Source organism: Empidonax traillii, unplaced genomic scaffold, assembly GCF_003031625.1.
Source record: "Empidonax traillii isolate 1590-97213 ecotype Southwest subspecies unplaced genomic scaffold, ASM303162v1 scaffold503:size689781, whole genome shotgun sequence".
NCBI lineage: Eukaryota > Metazoa > Chordata > Aves > Passeriformes > Tyrannidae > Empidonax > Empidonax traillii.
Window position 1 is genome coordinate 429,824 of NW_020955696.1, and position 19,877 is coordinate 449,700.

The 19,877-nt window shown below is 42.3% G+C and overlaps 1 protein-coding gene across 1 annotated transcript in view; it reads right to left on the minus strand.

Annotated features, from left to right (window-relative positions):
- AFF3 (AF4/FMR2 family member 3) overlaps positions 1-19,877 on the minus strand; it is a 273,032-nt gene that overhangs the window by 33,052 nt on the left and 220,103 nt on the right. Inside the window, exons 9-11 of the mRNA XM_027896601.1 lie at positions 12,175-12,340; positions 3,942-4,982; positions 2,565-2,689 (exon numbers count right to left, since the gene is read on the minus strand). Coding sequence (XP_027752402.1) covers positions 2,565-2,689; positions 3,942-4,982; positions 12,175-12,340 — 1,332 coding nt within the window. The remainder of the gene's footprint in view (positions 1-2,564; positions 2,690-3,941; positions 4,983-12,174; positions 12,341-19,877) is intronic.

The following is a 19,877-nucleotide window of genomic DNA, read 5'->3' on the forward strand; positions in this document are numbered from 1 at the left end:
CTAAGAAAAGAAAAAAAAGATCTTTAGCACTATGTTGAATGTGCAGGCTGCTGCTGTCATTTCTTTTCCTCTTTTCAAACATAAACCCATGGCTTGGCTAACCACGGTTACACATCACTGTCAAAGTGTGGGCCTGAAGCATCCAAGGGAAGCCACAGCTCTTTAGAAGTGTACCCAAGCCTCAAAAGCTTGGCACAGAGCTTGTGAGGAGCAGCTGAAATTTGTAGTTTTAACTGCACACCTTCCACATGGCCTTTGGCACATTGAGTAAGGCCCACCTAAACTTACTGTGAGCAGTCAAAGCACAGCAGCACAGTTTCTTTTGCTGAAAAGCCATGCAACCTGCAACAAAGGACAGTCTCAGAGCTGTCATCTGCTGGGAATGGACAGATTGTGGCATCTGATATAGGTACGAGATATTTGGGGTATCTCTTCCTGACCCTGCAGCCTTTCTTGGTTAGTCTGCACCTCAGACTGTAATTCCACAGTAGAAAATGCTCATCTCTGTAAGTGGTTTTGCTCCTACCTTTGCTACCAGCCCTCAGCTATGCTGCCAAAACTGTCTGGGTGACTCTACTGGGAGATGAATAATAATACTTGTGAAAAAAAAACCATAACAAAACAAAAGTAGGAAAAAGAGAAAAAGAAAAATAAAATGGAAAAAGAAAAAAGGAAAAAAGGGATAGAAAAAGAAAACAGAAAACAGAAAAAAGGAAAAGGAAACAAGAAAAAGAAAAAAGGAAAAAAGATAAAGAAAATGGAAAAAAGAGAAAGAAAAAAGGAAATGAAAAAAAGAAAAAAGGAAATGGAAAAAGAGAAAGAAAGAAAAAAGGAAAAAGAAAAAAGGAAAAGGGAAAAATAAAAAAGAAAAAGGAAAAAAGAAGAGAGGAAAAGGAAAAAGGAAGAAGAAAAAAGGAAAAGGAAAAGGAAAAGGAAAAGGAAAAGGAAAAGGAAAAGGAAAAGGAAAAGGAAAAGGAAAAGGAAAAGGAAAAGGAAAAGGAAAAGGAAAAGGAAAAGGAAAAGGAAAAGGAAAAGGAAAAGGGAGTTCTGGTTTCAAACAAGTTTCTTAAATGTATTTACAGGAGATTCTCATAGGCATCTATGGTGGTGTAACTGGAGAGGGGATGTGACAACATGAACAGCTGCTGGTTGCAAGAGTACCAGGAGGTCCTGATATCTGCACTGCTCATTTAGTTACAGCCTCAGTAGCCCTTCCTCAGCTGTGAGAATATCAGCATTTGACATCATGTCCTACACTAGCACAAACCACAGAAACATCTTGGAAGCAGAGCAAATCAGGAAACAATTAGGAGGCAAATATATATTTCAGACATTCTTTGTGTCGTTAATATACTGTTGCTACCAGAAGTACTGACTATAATGTTAAGAAAAACACACGATTGCCCTGCTTCCTGCAAGCACAGAATTAACCCTGTGACACAGCAAGCTATGACAGCCATGCTACTCTCTGAAAATGAATGCAGTGTAAAACATGACACTGCGGTAACAGGAATGGCATGTCTGCATGCTGCCACCCCCAACAGAGCAAACTGTTCTTTGTATTGTTTTCACTATATGAAATGTATGTGACATGTCAGGACAAAGAAATGGAATGCATATTTTTGAATAAGCACTATATACATTAGTTTTTACCATGATTTTTTCAGTATTAATGACAAGAATTGCTCAAGCTCATCAGTGATATGTACAATAGAAAAGCCTTCTATAATAAATACAAATGTTTTCTTATTTTATAGCAGATTCAGCCCAAGAGATATACTGATACTACTAGAAAAATGATTTAAAAAAAAAAATACTGATGACCAGTATGTACCAAGAAGCATGCAGCTGAACTCTGAGAAGATGCATGTCTAAGTTTGACTGCTGGAAGCCTCCAGAGAAACTCAGGTGTGATTGCTCTGACACTGACAGGGGTCTGTGTGCATAAACCATGCCAGCAAGTGCTAAATATTTATCTTTTGTTTCATGTCCTACATCCTTTTAAAATTTCACCTTTTTAAAAGTCTTAAGTTCCTTGTCTTAGAGCATTACACAGAATGGAATGCCTGTAATCTCAGAAACAGTGGATCTCAAATATATTCTGGAAAGGAGCGTTGCAGGCATTGTTATGAATGTGTTTTTTTCGGTGTTTTCCACAGAGCTGATACATAATTCTATTTATACAGTCAAACTTCAAGCTTGAAACTCGCAGCACTACAAGGAAATGGCTATAAGATGGTTGTATATGTGAATTGGTGCCTACAACACAGCGTTTGTGACTACCTCTCGGACAATCACGCTGCTCTAGCTGCAATTACTCACTCCATGAGCCTCACGCTTGAGCTCACAACTTCTTTGTGAAACGGGACAAAAATGCAAGTACATGAATATGTCAGGAGCTACTAACTTGTTCATTAAACCAGAAGAATGGAGAACACAGTGCGTAATTTTTCAACATAAAATGCAATAAATAAAAAAATAAATCCTACTAAGGTAAAAAATAACACAGCATTAAACTGCAACTGTTTGTATGACTCAGTGATAAATAAGAAGGAAAGGCTTACCTATTTTCATTCATATTGCAGTGATTTGCTGTTGTGATGCTGTGGGCAGAGGCAGCTAATCGTGAAGAACTCTCTCGATCTAAGTGGGTCTTCTTGATGTCTCTGCACTCCTCCTCATTCTCACACTGAGTGAAGAGAAAAGTAATAGTTTTCTAGGGTTTGGATTTACTACATATCCAAAAGTATTTCAGCAAGTCAGGGGTTGGTATTTTCTGTCATTTTGTTACAATGATAATTTCTTTGAGTATATACTGACATGGATGAGAGATGATGGGTTCATGTCTTAAGAAAATAAAATCTAGAGGGTCAGTGTGTAAACAAAGGAGAACAATATGAAATTTGAATTGTTTCCACTACCTCCCCACTTGAAATAGGGCTGCTACCTTTCAGATACTAAAAAAAAATCTCCAAAAATTAAGTAAGATAAAACAATAGGGAAGACTGCTTTAGATAAATGGTCCTCAAAAATACACAGATCCATCTGCACACATACACTAGCTCAGAGGGCAACAGATGACTGCACAGCAAAACTGCCCAGAAGTTGAGCAGATGGCGATTGCAGTTCAGCGTCACTTTTGGGGTCAGATCAGTACAAACAGACCAGAAAGCCTGCTTGGTGGACAGCTGTGGCCATGAAGTGGAGGGGGTTTTCTCCTTCGCAGCAGAAAGAGTATGAGAGAGCTTGGGTGGAGGGGTGGATGTGATCAGAGGGCTCTGCCCACCTGGCTTCCGTGACAGTGCTGCTGGGAAGGGGGCAACTTATGGACTATGATCCCACTTCTACACAGTCCTGAGGGAAAAACAGGCCAAGAGGGTGTGAGGGAGGCAGGTTCCAGAACGGGGCTGGTCCCAGGTCTCCATTAGTGCACCCCTACAAAGCCAGGGCTCCCTGCTGGGGCTGAAGGGTTTGCCTCTTGCTGACAATCTAAAGGGAAAAATGATGCTGCCTCTTCTTTTACCACACACGCAGTGATACCATTCAGACCATGACAAAACAGTAGATAGCTGTCCCTTTGCTGACCCGAGCATCACTTCCAAATGCTCAGTTTTTTGAGAGAAGCCTCATGAGAGAAAACTATTCTACTAAAAATGCACTGCTTTCGCTAAGGCACGCAAAGGCATGAGGCAGCAGTGAATGCTGTCTCCAAGGGGCTGTGATCGATCCCTCGTGGTCAGAAAGTTTCATCACCTCCTGGGATGGCAACTCCCCTGGGGTTTGGCCGGTCCCTAAGTGGAAAACAGGGACAAATCCCAGGTCTGAAATGCTGTCCTGGAGAAGACACTGCCATTGAGCACTGGATGTGGGCACAAGCGGTGCCTGCCTCCCACTTGCTGGAGGCTCCCCTACCCCTTCTGATCGGTCCCCCAGAAGCTCACCTTGCGTTTCCTTCTAGATTTCGGTAAACCCTTCTCTGCGGGGGGTTCAGCACTACTACCCTGCGGGAGGCTGGCCGCCTGGTTTGCTTCGGCGCTCATGGCCAGCGGTTCTTCGGGCAAACGCTCTGGAATCCTGGACAAAAGAGCCAAGTCAATGTTGACCCACAGCGACTTTACCTCATCACTGTCTTTCAGAGGAGACAGGAGCTCATTCCTACCGAAAGGAACCAGGGTGTAAAACTGTTCCTCCAGCTCCTTTGCTATTTCACTACTAGTCCTGGCATTAACTGAGCCAAAGGCACTGCAGCCGCCGTGGGGTTTGCTGGCGGTGCCGGTCCCCGCGTCCTTGGCACGCGGTTCGGACCCGGCCGCCGCTGGCGCCTTGGGCAGCGGGCGCTCCTCCCGCTCCGACTCAGAGCCCGAGTCAGAGGAGGATGAAGAGGACGAAGACTCGGTCTCGATGAACTCCTTGGATTTGGGCGCCGTTTTGCTCGGCCCCCGGGCCCGACGCTTCTCACCGGCCGCAGCCGAGCGGGGCTCCCGGCGATGCCCCGCTCTGCAGCCCCCGCCGCTGCCGGTGCCGCCGGGCCGGGCCCTCGGCGCCTCTCCAGCGGTGCCTTCGGCGAAGCTGTGGCTCCGGGGGGGCTCCTCTGCGCCGGGGCAGTGGGGGCCGTCTCCGGCGGAGGTCCTCTCGGCTCGCCGCGGTGCCTTCTTCCCCGCTGCCCGCCTTGGGGGCGCGCCGTCGGCAGCGAGCGGTGACTTCTGCCGGCTGCCCTTGCTGCCGGGCGCTTTGCTGGCGGTCCTGGGCCGCGGCCCGTCCCCGGCGGCGGCGACGGCGGTGCGGCTCTCCCCGCTGCGGTGCTCGGCCGGGCCCTCCGCCGAGGCCTTCTCGCTCTCCTGCCGCTCGGCCTTCACGCGGCCGTAGTAGGGATGGGCTTCCAGCGCCGGGCCATCGTGGTGGGTTAGGATGGGTGCTTTGTGCGTGGTAACTTTATTCAGCCACTTGTCCAGCTGCCACTTGTTGGACGAGGGCGGCTCGGGCTGAAAGAGGAACAGATGCACACGAGCTTAGTGCCGAGACGCTGCTGCCCCCACCCCGGGGGTCCCTCAGGGGCGCAGAAACGCCGCGTCCGTCCTGGTACCACAGAGATTATTTTCCTCTGGACCAAGAAGCCACCCCCAGTCTACAGCAACCCCTGGGCGCTGGCCCTGCGCGGCACGACAGGGCTCATGGGGCATGCCTTGCAAGTGGGGATGTTTTTGGTTTCAGAATGACACTGGAAAAGAGGATGGCTTCTGTGATTCATCATTTCCAAGGGTGATTCACACAGCACTAGTGGCACTGGCTTTACTGGGAAACACTTCCGAGTTTCCAAATGGAAAAAAATGTTATGGTGATAGGAAGGGATGAAAACAAGGCAGGGTACAAAGGAAGACAGCTAGTAGGAAAGCTAGGGATATGTATTCTGTGTCCTGTGCCATCACAGTAAATACAGAAAGTATTTTAAGAAGCATTTGGTGGGGAGTTGGAGGGCTAACCAGGCGATTCATGTAATCTGCCTGGTATTGATGTTATAATCCTCTGAGATCCCACAAACATTTGTTGTGTGGTGGTGCTGTCAAGTTCTCATTTTGGGAGTATTGTGCGGCTGTTAGCTTTTCTCTTAGTTTTCTGTCACAACACCATCAAGTTATAAGAGAGCATCTAAAACATAATGGTGTTTGGACAGGGAAGAAGTGGGATAATCATGATTTCAAATGTAACCACAGCTCAGACAATGTTATTTCAGAACAATATGTGAGTGTTTTCTAGTGCTTCTTGCAATCAGTAATTTGAACATAATAAAATGAAGAGGAAAGAAAAAAAAAACACCAAAAAGAAATAAATGATGGAGTAGATGACCAGCCATAACCTAACCTCACAGAAGTGAAAGTGAAAAGTCTCCTAATTTCCTCAACTGCAACCAAAATTTGATTCACCAGGCTATTGCATATGAATAATCAAAAAGTGTGTCATGAGTTGAACATGATAGCCATCAGTGCTCTGTAAAAAAGTTTGCTCAAGAGAGAATATCCACAGTATCTAACTTAAAAGAGTCTCTTACTTCTTTTTTAAAGTAGATGCCTGAGGGCAACACAGGTTTCCTGCACAGCCAAGGGCGCCTCCAGAATCACCCACTGAGGGTTGTATTCACTCTACATGGAGCAAAGGCTCCTAAAATAAGCAAAAAAATTAGACATCGAAATTCATAATGATAAGAATATTCCTTCTAGCAAAAGTGTCTAGTTTACTCATTACTGAGCTAGCCAAAACCTATGGGAAGTTTGCTGGATTGCCTAAAGTTTATTTCTTTTAAAGGACACTCCCTAATATCTTACATGAGGAATTTCTTTCCTGAACTGTAAATCTTGAAAATGGATGGTCAATATTTCTCTTGGATGAAGTTGTATTTTTACAACTCTTAACTCTTTATCTAAAGTGAACAACACTTTTTTTTTTTATTGTTGTTGAAAATTCAGATAGATTTGTTTGGTGCCATTCATTGTGCACACACTGGATTTAGTAGATATATAAATAAAAGGTTCACTATACATGGGAGTCTTTCTACTGTTCAGGTGTATTTAAGAAAAAGGGCATACATCAGAAGCACATGGGGAAAAATATACCTCTGCCCGTAGTATAGGTCAGAGCGAGTGTCACTTGATAGTTGAAAAAAATTCCAGTTCTTCTGTTACATCCCATTCTGCTTCTTTATGTACCTTGTAATTCTTGAAAACAGTGGTTCACCAAATATGGATTTCAAGGGGTCACAGTAAACTGGCAGAAAACAGTGATTAAGTGCTACGGTGCTATAACTTGGCAATGCAGCACTTTCCTGGAGTGGAATTCTGCTATTTAGGCGGAATGACTATAGTCTCACCAACCTATTAGCCAGCTATGAAGTCCAATAAAAAGGATCAACAGTGTTGCCAGCTTTACTGATTTTGTCAGGAGTTTCAGGTGCACTTTTGGAATTTATTTAAATAAAAATTTAAATCCTTGTGGCTGCTGAAAAAAACCCTTAAGATCTGTGCTAAAAAAATCCCTTAAGCTGCATCTGCCAAAAGTAAAATGCCTACAGCCTATCAGGTAAATTAAAAGAATCCAAATTTAAAAAATCAGAATTTTAAAACTTTTCTCACTAATTTTGGGCCCTGATTCAGCTTTGGAATATTTGAGATTCTCAGTGTATATGAGTGATGCCAGTTCATTTTTGGAAGTAATTTATTCAATCGACTGTTCTACCTGAAAATTACTGTAGTTTGAAATCAAGTAAAAAAAGAAAGTATCTTGTGAGGGAACAAAATCATGACAGTCAAGAATGAATGGTAAAAAATAGTAAAAAAATGGTAAAAATGGTAAAAAAAAAGGGGTTGGGAAAATTCCCTTGAAAGTTTTTGCCAGTCCATTTTACATGCCTAATTGTAATAATTTGTGGGAGAAGAAGAAAATCCCTAATTCTCCAGTCCACATCACCGCTCTTAGCAGGTTACATACCATTCTATGGAAGAAAAGTTGGTTTGCTTGAACTGGAAATTTTTCAGCAGCATGTAAGGATGGAAATAAATATGAATATATATGTCCAGAGTATTCTGATACCAGAATGCTGTCTGCCTTTTGTTTTTTGTGTTATGGAATTGGGCTGCCCCTGGGGCCTTTTAAAAGAACTGGCTGGATTTAAATTGGGGTAAAGCCTGTGGTGCCCAGTAAGAGGAATAACAGTCATTAACAGCAATTAAATATAGACTTGGCATGAAAAGCAAAGCCAGGAAACTTCATAGGACAAAGATAGTTTTGGGGATCAGTGCACCACAGACATACACATGTGCCAGGCTTCATGGAGAAAAAGAAGGATGTGATACATTTCCTTAAATGTGGGTGGATTCATCTGTACCACATAGACACCTATATCTGAGCTAGTTAACAAGTTCCCTCTACCGTCAGTGGACTGCTCTTGTAGGGTGTGAAAAATTCCCTCTTGAAATAGACATCTGAAATAGACCAGATGAGCTGGGCCCTAAAAACGTCTTTTCTTCACCACAGACTGTAAAGGGGAGGCTGAGGTGATGAGCAGATGTAGGTATCTACAGCAGAAGTGTGCAAATTTAGGTGGGATGACTCCCACACAGCGTATCTACGTATCTCAGATCTCTCCAAGGCTGCAAGTGCAACCAGAGGTACGAGTGGCATGCATCCAAAAAGAAACTTCTGTCAAAACACTATCCAGAAACACTTCCTGAGGTAAAGGGCTGTTAAACATTGTCAGTGTAATGGGGTCACTCTACACCTGTGAGGCACCTCAGGTGCGGCTGATGTGGCAAACTTGAAGCATGGCACCACTTTCACTGAGATATTAGATAGCCTATGATATGTGCGTGGACTTAGCCCACTCTGGCTAGGACTGAGCTATTTGCCTTCCCTGCAGTCTACTCTGCCTATTGTAAATCCATGTACAAATTTAACCTTACGGTACCTTGCTTGGGCTGCCCTGCTATCAAATACTTCATTCAGGGCAATCCCCTTACAAATCTGGCGTTTTCTCGTTGTATTTGGACAGTGGTGATGATGATGATGAAGAAGGGGAAGATGATAGTGATTCTTCTTATTATTGCTACTTTATTGGTACTGTTAACACTGCTGCTAATGCTTTAACAAATTAGACCTGGGGATTCCCATGTGTTAGGCACAGTACACATATACTGTATGAGGCGGTTCTTGCCATAAAGAGTTTCCTCTGGAGGGAAGAGAGAGTGTAGTTTGTAGTCTTACTGAAAAATAGTCCACAAAAAAAGCCCATGAATCCTATTTGCAAAGGTCTACAACTGGTCTAGTGGTAAAATCCCCTTTTGTTTTGTATATGTGGATCCTCAAAAAGGAGAAAGAAACTTTACTGGTTGGGAACTAGCTACAACAGCAGAGTCTGTAAAGGACATTGCAATCTGGTAAGTGGGGCTGGTGGAAAAGGGCGTCTTTGTCTTCTGGACTGGTTACTGTTGAGTCTCCACTGATATCCTTTGTCCCATGTGATGGCTTCTCTGCTTCCTTCCTGCCCATTTTCCCCTCTCATCCTCCCTGCATAGTGGGAATACATAGTTGTATAACCAAAGCCAGCTTTACTGAAGGTCTGCAGGATAATTCAATGGAACAAAGAACAAACGCCCCAAATTCTTAGGTTTAGAAATGTAGCTCTTTCTATAGATTTGACACCAAAGTTTTTTTTACCATCTGAAATAATTGCAAGGACAAGACGTCATTGTTTTCCAGAGTCCTCATTTATGACGTTAATTAAGGTCATTCAAAGAATTGATTACTTCAGCAAAGAAACAGGAGATAGAAGTCTCAGTCCCTTGTTCATAATTTTGGGTTTGTCAGTCCACAAAACTGTAACTACTCACAATAATGTCTGAGGCACCTTATTTGTCCACATCACTGAAACTAGTCTGACTGTTGTCTCCTGTACTAGCTCAGACATTATTCTTAGTTTACTGCACACATAAAGTGTAGACAGCTGAGCTAGTCACTGCAGGCTCTAAATAGTCAATGGAAAGAAACAGACACTTTTAGGGTGCAATTCATCTCACCTACTTTATATGTATGCTTTACAATGAGCTGCTTTTACACTCTAGGCAACTGCATTTAAACACCTGAGGACAACTTTGAGATCTCAAAATGAGATGAGGAAAAAATTACAGAAGAAATGAAACAGCAATTGAATTGTTATATAACCTCATATGCAGAAGATACACTGTCCTAGAAATAAAAATCTTTGAGTGTATGCATATAATATTTCAGATTATGAGAGAAAATAAAAGAATGAAGGCCTTATAATGGCTTGCAGATTTCTAGATTAAGTTCCTCCCAACCTGGAAATATGGAGTTCCTGCCCAGCACTGTGCAGGAGTACTCAAATTCATTGTACCTCAATTTACCAGTTAATGCTAAATCAATGCTAAAGATGTATTTAATTTTTTTGTCTTATCCAACAGATTAAATTCATTTTAAGACTAGTTCTGGAACTGAGTCTGCTACTTAAACTTAAGTGGACAGGACCTCCCTTCAAAGAGCTTCCAAGGACCTCTCTCTTTCCATTTACTGGGTAAGAAGCTGGCATGTATTTTAGAAAGATGTCTTCACCGGATGCATAAATGTAAGTTAAAGCATTTATGCAAAGCTGAAATGACTTTCAGTCAGAGACATCGTGTAAGTACATTTGAACTGGTGCCATCAGTCATATGATAGGCCTGGGAAAGCATTTGCCCTTGGGGAAAACACAGGTATCCTACTTCCCTGGGACACCCTGACCCTAGCCACGTGTGCCATCTCCCATATCCCATCAAGGGATGAAAACGCCCTATGAAAATCACTGCAGCCATCATGTTTTTGGGTAATTTACATTTTTGTATATGCATGTTTCAGACAGCATGTCCTAGAAGACAAACCATACAAATATAATGCGAAGAGACAAGCAATCTGTTGGAGTGGTGCAGCTGTTTCGTGACAATGATCACTGACAACTCAGGCTCTGTACAAAAGTAGTTCCACAGATCTCGAGAGGATATGTATAAAATGCTTAAGAGGAGGCACTTCCTCCATGTTTCCATGACTCAGTCCTCTGCTTGACTTTATGAAATCCACAACCTGCCTCAGTTAATTAACTTCATGCATTCCCAGAGGAATTGCTGCTCTCAGGTCTAAGCAGCATGGGTAACTGCCTAGATAGTAACCACTCTTCCATTCCTGGGTACTATGCTTCTCCTCCTTTCATCTCGTGTTTCCTTCCACTCACAATGTTTCCTTCTCTTTCTTCTCTTTGCCCCTCTTATTTCACCTTTCGAGATCCCACAGGGAGAGGAGAGATCGAGCACGAGATCTCGGCACTAATTCCAGTGGGGGAATTAGGCAGAGAGAGAACAAGGTTTTAACAGGTCAGATGAGAAAGCTCAGAATGGGAAATAAGACATAGGGTATGGCAGGGAGGGCAACAGGTAAGAGGGACTGGAAGGAAGAGAGAGACATGTAGGAAAGGAACAAAATGAGAGGAAAATTAACTAGAAATGGATCTGAAAATACTGTGAAGGAAAGACAGACAGGAAGATAAGTGCTAAATAAGGAACAAAAGAGACAGAACCTGAGAAAACTATATTAAGGATGTTCCTGTGAGTGCTGCATTTTGCCTGACTGGCTCCAAATAACCAAGGAAAAGATGAGGAAAGGTTTGCTGTTTTCTCAGTGTCATTTTTTTAGGGTGAGAGAATAGGTGAGGTATAGTTTGGGGGGGAGGAGTCTGGTGATTGGATGCTTTATGTGGAGTTGGAAAATACACTGACTGTATTTCATGTGTATTTACAATCTTGCCACTAAAGTTTTGAAAATTTTTCATACATTAATGTGTGTGATGTGGCTGCAGAGTTCATGGTTTAATTCTAAAGGTGTGTATTGACCAAAATACTTAAAAATGTCAATCCTGGTAGAAAAGCAGAGTAGAGAAAGTAGCTTTGTTCTGTCTGTTGAGCTTTCTGTAGAGGTGAAAGCAGGTGGTGTCATAGCACTGGCAGCTTAATTGTAGTTTAGCTAGGGCTTGTCTACATGTGGAAATTTTCAGTACTAGCTTTCCAGATGACAAGTTTGGGCTCAATGTTTTGCACCATGAGTAATTCAGTTTAGTCCATTTTGGAGATGGATTAAAATAAATCACATAAAAGCAGCAGTAAGAGAGAATAATTCACTTAGAGAGTGAGGCAAGAGAAGTGAGTGAAAACTGTTTTGCTTTAAAAATCCATCTTCCAACTGATTTTATAACAGCTTCCCTGTGTGGCGAAGCCTTTAGTTCCCTGGCAGTGCTGGGAGCCCACATCAGGACTTAAACACTAAGCAAGCCATTGCTATGGAGGCAGAACTGCATAAAACTTCAAGCAAGCTGTGAGCTTTGCAAGGTGCTCCACTCATCTCCAATTTAAGGAAAATATCACAGGCTTATTTCTTTCTTCATTTTTGTTTCATATCCTTCAATTTGCCCCAGGATTCCCAGCCACTTGCGTTTCACAGCGTGCCAGGAGAAGGATCCCTGGGCCCTTGTCTTGGTTTTTTTTGTACATCTCCCCACAGCCTCCTTGTGCTGGCTTGGCTGGGGAAAGGTCTGAGTGGGTGTAATAATGGAGTGCACCCTAAATCATAGGGAGCAGAAGCCCTTACCTCTGGGCTGGAGTAATGCGAGGGCTTGCTGCCGTCACTCTCGCTGGAGCTGCTTTCGCTCTCTGAGTCAGACTCTGAGCTGGTCTCGGATTCACTGGAGCTGCTGCTGCTCGACCCCTTGCTGGAGAGTCCCGAGGCTCGGGCATTGGGCTGCGACACCACCAGGCTGCCAGCCCCACACACAGCCCAGCGGGGAGGGGGCAGGGAAGAAAAGAAAACAGGAATATAAAAAAACCCCACATGTAAAACCCATGGTGTTTTAGGGAGCATACCTCTCTGACTGCCTGTGAGCTTGTCTGTGCTCCTAATGAATGGTGAAGTGAGTTCAACATTAAACTGCTATAATTGGGGGGGAAATATGGGGTTACTCTCATATCCATTTAAATACATAGCTTTTGCCATTTTTTCTTCATCTGAGGGAGGGTCAGGTTTTCACTTTAGCTTGTCTAGACATTTTAGGATATATTAAAAATACCAAATGTTCAAAAAAATAGAGTACAGAAAACAATTTTACACTGTCTAATGAACACTCAGCACAGAGGTGGAAGCAGTAGAACAAAAAGGGGAACAGTTAAGAAACTGAGTTGAACCCCACACTACCAGTCATAAGTAGTAATGGCAACAACCACAAAAATAACCATAATTATACAACTTCACCGGAGCTTCCAACCTGCATCTTCTGTTTTGCACACTTCTTCACCTACCCATAAACTATGTGGTTACCTGTATATACCATCTGGATATTGACAACTCAAGATCTAAGACTCTCAGCTCACAAAAACTTGAAGAGCTCAGGTTTGTGTTTTTGCATGTCAGCAGTGCAGTGCTGTCAGCAGAGCTACTTGCCTTCTTAAAAGTTATGTTTGCATGCAAGTGTTTGTATTTCCAGGCTTGGCAGCAGAAGAAATGTATATTTTCCTGAAATAGTTGACCATGCATATTAAAATATCACAGTCATAAAGACCCGAGTGTGAAATATCTTATTAAGTCATCCAGCTTATTCCCCAGGCAATGGAAGATTGTTCCCTATAGCAGGGTGCATTTTCTAGTGAGTTGTCCAATTTGATTTTAAATGACTTGAATGCAGCTTTTACTTTCACCCTTGGGAAACTTCTCTGCAAACCAACCCAAATTCCACTGTCAGAAATTTTTCCCTACATTCAACCTGAAGTTGCCCTTTTAAAATTTATTGTTGTTACTTATTATTTCATCCTATTACTAATAGCTACTATGATAAATTATCCTCCTCCCTTTCTGCTTTCACATTTTTGCAGACTGTTTTTCTGCCCTACTTCAGTCATCTTTCAGACAAGGCTTTACACATTTACGTCTTCTGATCTTTCTTCATAAGTCATTATCTCCCGGGATACGGGATCATTTTTACAGCTCTTTTCTGAACTCATTCCAATTCGTCTATATCTCTCTGATAACAGGGTGCCCAAAACAGAGTGCAGCATTATAGATGGGTTCTCACTAGAGCCCTAAAATGAACGGCTATTACCTTTCTGCTCCTTGATACGTTGCTTCTGTAAACATACATCAGAGCCGTGATGGAATGTACAGTCCATTAACACCCCTACCTCTCTTTCGACACTGCTTTCTCCAGAATTCCTCCACTGATAGCTACATTTTAGATTATTTGCTTCCAGGGAGATTAGCTTGCTTTTTTTCTTCATACCAGATCTCATTTTCTTCTTTACCGCACAAGCTTCTAGCTCCTTTTGATTTATTTCTCTGCCCTCGGAGGTGTCTGCAGCAACTTCTAATTTAGTATCAAATACAAACTTAATTAAATGGTTATTCACTTCCTTTTCCAGCTCATTAATGAGATCGTTAAATAAACCCCACATGAAGCACGCCGGTACCCTAATAACCATCTCTTCCCAAATCCATTCACTGGTGTTTATCATTACCCTTGTTTATGCTCCATCAGTCCAATATTGCGGCTAATTCAACGTGATCTTGGAGATGCATTTTGTGAGAAATAATATCTAATAATTAATTACAGTTCTGCTATGTTGCACCTAATGAATTGTCTTTACCTGCTAATAGTGCTTTTCATTACGGAAAACTGAAACCTGACACCTGACACAAGCCTCATATGACGGGCAATTTCTGGGGCTTTGAAAAGAGGCCAGGCCATCAGAGATGCAGCTTCATCTCCATGATTCCCCATGGCTGCACACTTTTCTGGCCCTCTTCCTGCCTCCTCTAACATATGCCAACCTTTCCCCTCTGGAACACCTGTCTTGCACAAGCCAAGACTCCCATAACATTGCTTTTACTTGCAGCATCCCCTTGCCTTTTGCTAGGAAGCGGCACAGCTGCCTATGGCTTTCTTGCTGCAGCAGTTTCTGGTTGCCTGGGGAATTATGCCACTGTTGGGGAGCCTTCTGCACCCTTTAAAGCACAGCGGGGCCAGGCAGTGCAGAAAATCTCACCTGTGATCTCACCTTACTAATTAAAAGCAAGTCAAATAAACAGGAAAGGGAGGAGCTGACATCCATTTTTATTTTTGAGCTTTATTTCCATCCTCATAACTACTGGATGGTAGAGAGATGGGCAACAGTAAAAGCTCGTACTCCATCAGGATGGCTCCGTGCTACAGTCCTGGTTGCAGAAGTGCCTGCCCGCTCCAGGGAGGCAAGAGGTCCATCTTCATGCACAGGCATTAAAGGTTAAAAACTTTAAAAACTTGTTGTTATTAATGACATCTTTTGTCTGCCCATGTAGCCGTGGTAAAAACAAGATTTTTGGGCTCCCATTTGTATAAGATCATTAAGGCAAAGAGGTGACTGAAACAGAAACAGCTGATAAGCTTGTTAAAAAAATTTTTCCTTCCTGGAGAAGGAAAACTGGTATTTTGTACACAGCTTTGGGACAATGTAGCTTTCTACTTGTACAGATTGCCCAGTAAACTCTAGATGTAAGCTGCTCACTTGTATTAACAAGTCAACCCCTTACTAATAAAATAGTAAGAGCTGTAAAAAAGCAATTATGAATCGGTTTTGTGGGTCTGATCTTTTGTCTTTCTTTTTTCCCCTTAAGAGAATATGAAAAGGTAACTGCTTTTTCTGACAGTGTCGCTTAGGGAATGCTTTTGACACTGTCCAGCTGTGATGGATTTCCAGTCCTCTCCACAATGTCATTGTGACTGTTGCCTGAAAAGTTCTACAGCATCACAAAACACCTGCATATTTATGCCCTGCCCTTAGTGCCTGTGCTTTTAAGTTTTTAAATCATCATTTTAATTTGGCATTGACTGAAGTATTCAGAATTGCTATATAGGAGATGAGGGGGTAGAAGACCCATGGTAATATTTCTTTTCTGCTGGGACATGAAATGTTTTTCTAGGCTGCTGAATAGAAATTGTTACTGCAGCCATAGATATAAAATATAACTGTTGGACCCTTCACAAACATCTGGAAATCTATGTTTGCTGCTCTAATGGTAGCCAATATACTACAAATTAAGCATTACAATATTTTCCCATTTATTCTGATGCTGCTTAAGTCTCCTGCCCCCCTTCTACCTTTTCCATTTTTAAATATAGCATATTCTTAGAAGGATCCTCATTATACTTAGTGACCAGGGTAAAATCAGTTATATCTTTGTTCATGCATTTTTATTAAAAAAAACCATTTTTTTTTTTTTAATTGGTAACTTTCATTCTGGACTGCTCTTTCTGAAGGATGTAAGCAAGATCATGCAGTCAACCAATTTACATTTTAATGACTGGGGCACATAACATTCGTGCATATCTTGCTACTGGCTTATGCCCAGAATTAATTACCACACCATAGAAAATGTATTTTTATTTTAAGGAATTAAACAACAATTTGGGTAAGAACCACTTTTCTTTAAAGCTCTTGATCAGAGCATGCACTCTGACTTAAGGGAGAGAGTAAATACCTTGTAAAGCTGCCAGAAGTTCAGTAATAAGATCACTTAATAACCAGCACACCATCTGAAGTTTCTGATCATGTATCTCCTATCATCCTGGCTACATGGAACCTGGGCAACTAAATGCCGTGCAAGTCTCCAACAGCTTGTTTTCCTGCACTGTCCACAAAGGACAACTGACCCTCCTCGGAAGAACTGCAAGACAGCTCATAGCCTCAATTTTTCTCATATGCGCAGGTTCAGAAACATGGTGATTTGGGGAGATTAGTACTTCTTTCCCACTCTAACTAACTTGTGATCCAAGTTGAGAGGTGGAGCCATCTCAATCCCTGGAGAAGCCTGAGAGGTTATTTATGGTGGGACCAGTCATTAGCCACTATCAGGCTGCATGGTCATGGCCAGCCTTTGAATGGCACCAAGGTGGTTTAAACATTTATGCAGGAAGGTGCAAGTGTTTGCTGTTCAGTCAGTGGAGAGAGATTCCCAAATCAGATTGCTTTGGGGACCCTCAGGCTACCTCTTTAGGTTAATCACACTGGATCTGAGTCCTGCTCTGTGCTTCATATTAAGCTGCTGCTTACAGCTGCACTAATTTCCATGGTAATAAATCATGGTGTTCAGCACTGGCTGAACACAGGAAGTTCCCAGGCAGCTAGGCATATGCTGTATCGCAGGAATTCAGCCTCACAGACATACACCATGGGTAAAACAAGTAAAGTACAAGTAAAACTGATGCAGTTCTTTACCAAACTGCAAGTATTTGGTAGCAAAATTCAGCAGATTCAAAAGAGAAAAATTCCTCTGATGCTGAAGAATTCATGATTCCAGTTCTTCACTGTGTTACAATATAAAGGCACTTTATACCTACTTTACACAGGTATGAATGATTGTCAAGAATGCAAAGCAAGAGGGAATCAGGCCTTGGAAAAATGACTCGGACAGGGAAACATAGCAGAGTAAGCCTCTGACATACTTTTCCAGCCACAACAAAGAATATGTAAATGCTCAAAGAATCATAGTATCAGTAAGTTTGGAAAAGACCTCCCAGATCACCAAGTCCAACTTTTGACCAAATACCACCACGCTCACAAAACTGTATCACAAAGTGCCACATCTACTCATTTTCTGAATGTTTTGAGGGATGGTGACACCACCACTTCTCTTTACCACTTTTTTAGTAAAGAATTTTTCCTAATATCCAACCTGAACCTCCCTTGGCACAACTTGAAGCCATTTTCTCTTGTCCTGTCTGTTGCTGGTTGCGTGGAAAAAGAGGCTGATGCCCGCCTCACCACAATCTCCTTTCAGGTCGTTGTAAAGAGCAGTAAGGTCTACCCTGAGCCTTCAGAGTAAACAACTCCAGCTCCCTCAGCTGCTCTTCACAGGACTTGTGCTCCAGACCCTTCACCAGCTTTGTTGCCTTTCTCTGGATGTGCTCCAGCACCAAAATATCCTTCTTGTAGTGAGGTGTCCAAAACCAAACACAGTACTTGAGGTGCCACCTCACCAGTATCAAGCAGGGGGAAAACGCTTCATATTTTAGATTCCAGTTGGTCTGTGTTATTTCACTTTGCACAAACTGTATCCAGAGCTTTCTTATCAGAAAGTTCACTGATTCTGTAAGACACTATCTGCTATATTTCTTTTTGTGTCTGGAGATGGGACATTACTTATCCAGTGTCATCTGCATAGCTCTGATCGTCTAAACTATTTTTCTTCTAAATTTCACCCTACGGTACTATCCATCAAGCACTGTGCAACTATGAAGTGGCTCTGACTCCCCACAGGAGAGAGGAATTCAACAATTAGTGAGAAGAGCTGACTTGAATTAAAAAAATGACACTGTTAGGGATCACGTTGTCAACAGTGAGAGGTAAGCATGCAGAAGGACATCCGAATTTGTACACGTCACAAACATTTGAGGAAATCCTAAGAAATACTATGAAATCCTGTGAATACTTACAGTATTTGGAATACCCAGAAAATCTATCACTGTCTGAAAGATCAAGGCCAGCTGTGGGAAAACAATACTCTGAAAGAGACACCACTCCCTTGGCTGGTATAAACTGTCATAGCTTCATTGCTTTCAATTAGGCTACACTGATTTAAATCTGACAATAAATCTGACCAAGACTCTGAAATGATATTTCAAATTCAGTGATGAAAACATATTTAATGATTTAAAGGAGCTCTATTGGCAGAGCCACTATTTTTATTGCAGATTAAAGTACCTGAAGCACCTTCCCTTCTTCCCTTAGAGCCAACCTAAAACCCATCAAACGTCTTTTACAGAAAACTCTTTATCCCTTTGTTGCGAGAAGCAAATTCTACGTGGTGCTTCCTCAAAGCACTGACTGAGAACATCGTGCCAAGATCTGTATAATTATCTCTGCTGCCTGGCACTGAAGATATTGCATGTCTCCCCTGCACACAGTAGGGAATTCCTGTCTCAATAATTGTGAATGAATCACAGAGTCAACGGAAATGCCCACTTCTTGCTGCTGCCCCTGTGTGTTTTTCAAATTCTCTTCCAGCAAAGACATCTGAAACATGCTTACCATGGGAATCTATCTGGACTTGCAGATCAGGCCATCCCAATATTGTAACTGAGCATATGGGGATATTTTCTGAGGCAACTGTAGAATGCCAAGAAATAGCATCATAAGGATAGCCTACAGAATAAATGTGGGCCTCATCCGTTTGTTTCAGGACAAAATCATGCTGAGAAAAGGGAAATTATACCATAAACTCTAGAATATGCACAGAGGACAGCCAGATACCTCCATGGTTTAAAATACCAGTGTGAAGGCTGGTTCTGTACTTAACATTTAAAGGTGAGTATAATCATAGAAAGGCTTGGGTTGGAAGGCACCTTAAAGGTCATCCCATTCCTACTTCTCTGATCTTTAAGGTCCCTTCCAACTCAAACCCTTCCATGATTCTATGCTTCTATGGTAAGGAGCTTCTGCTCTAGTTTTAGGTCTGCCATGTCAAGTCTGAATGACCAAATCAATGGAACCTTCCAGGGCTCCAGCCACCACCTCAGTCATACTTTTGGGTATGACCGAAATTGCCTCCTATGTTCAGTGTGTTAGATGTCCTTCGTTACTCTTTAAAAGACACTTGAATATCTTTGTTCTGAAGTCAGTATAAAAGTAACACAAATTTATCTTTCATACCTTTGATAACCATGAGCATGGAACCAGTTAACTGTGTGAGTTCTTTACAGTTATGAATTGCAAAAATTACCTATCATTCAGTAACAAGAAAGGACAGCTAGCCATGCCATGGTCTGCTGTTTGGGCCTGAACACAAAAAAATGAGGCTGAACGCTTCCCTTTCTCCAGGTAAACGATTTCCCAGGAGTCTTTTAATATCTTTAGGAAACAGAGAATGTTTTCATACCTCATTCCTGTAATGGATGAGGTATGAAATGGGAGTCAGGATGAGTGAGAGTCCTGGAGGTTGTTTGGCTTGTCACAATATATAATGCCTCTGTGAAAGCACTGCATTACCTTAGCAGCACCACCTTCACACAGCACAGCTAATAAAGCACAGCTGCCAAGAACAGAGTTCATAGACTCTACCTATATTTTAACACTGTCCTTGGAAGTTGCTTAAATAGTTTGTGCTGACAAGACTACAAGTATCATCTGATAATGCAAACCGAAGGTAAGTCAGGTCTCTCTGAGGAGAGTCAGGTGGGCACTGTGCAATTGCAGCTTAATTGTCAGAGTAGTCACCAAAGAAAAACAAATTAATAGGACAGGCTGTTTAGAAAAATGAGTTATGAAGCTCAT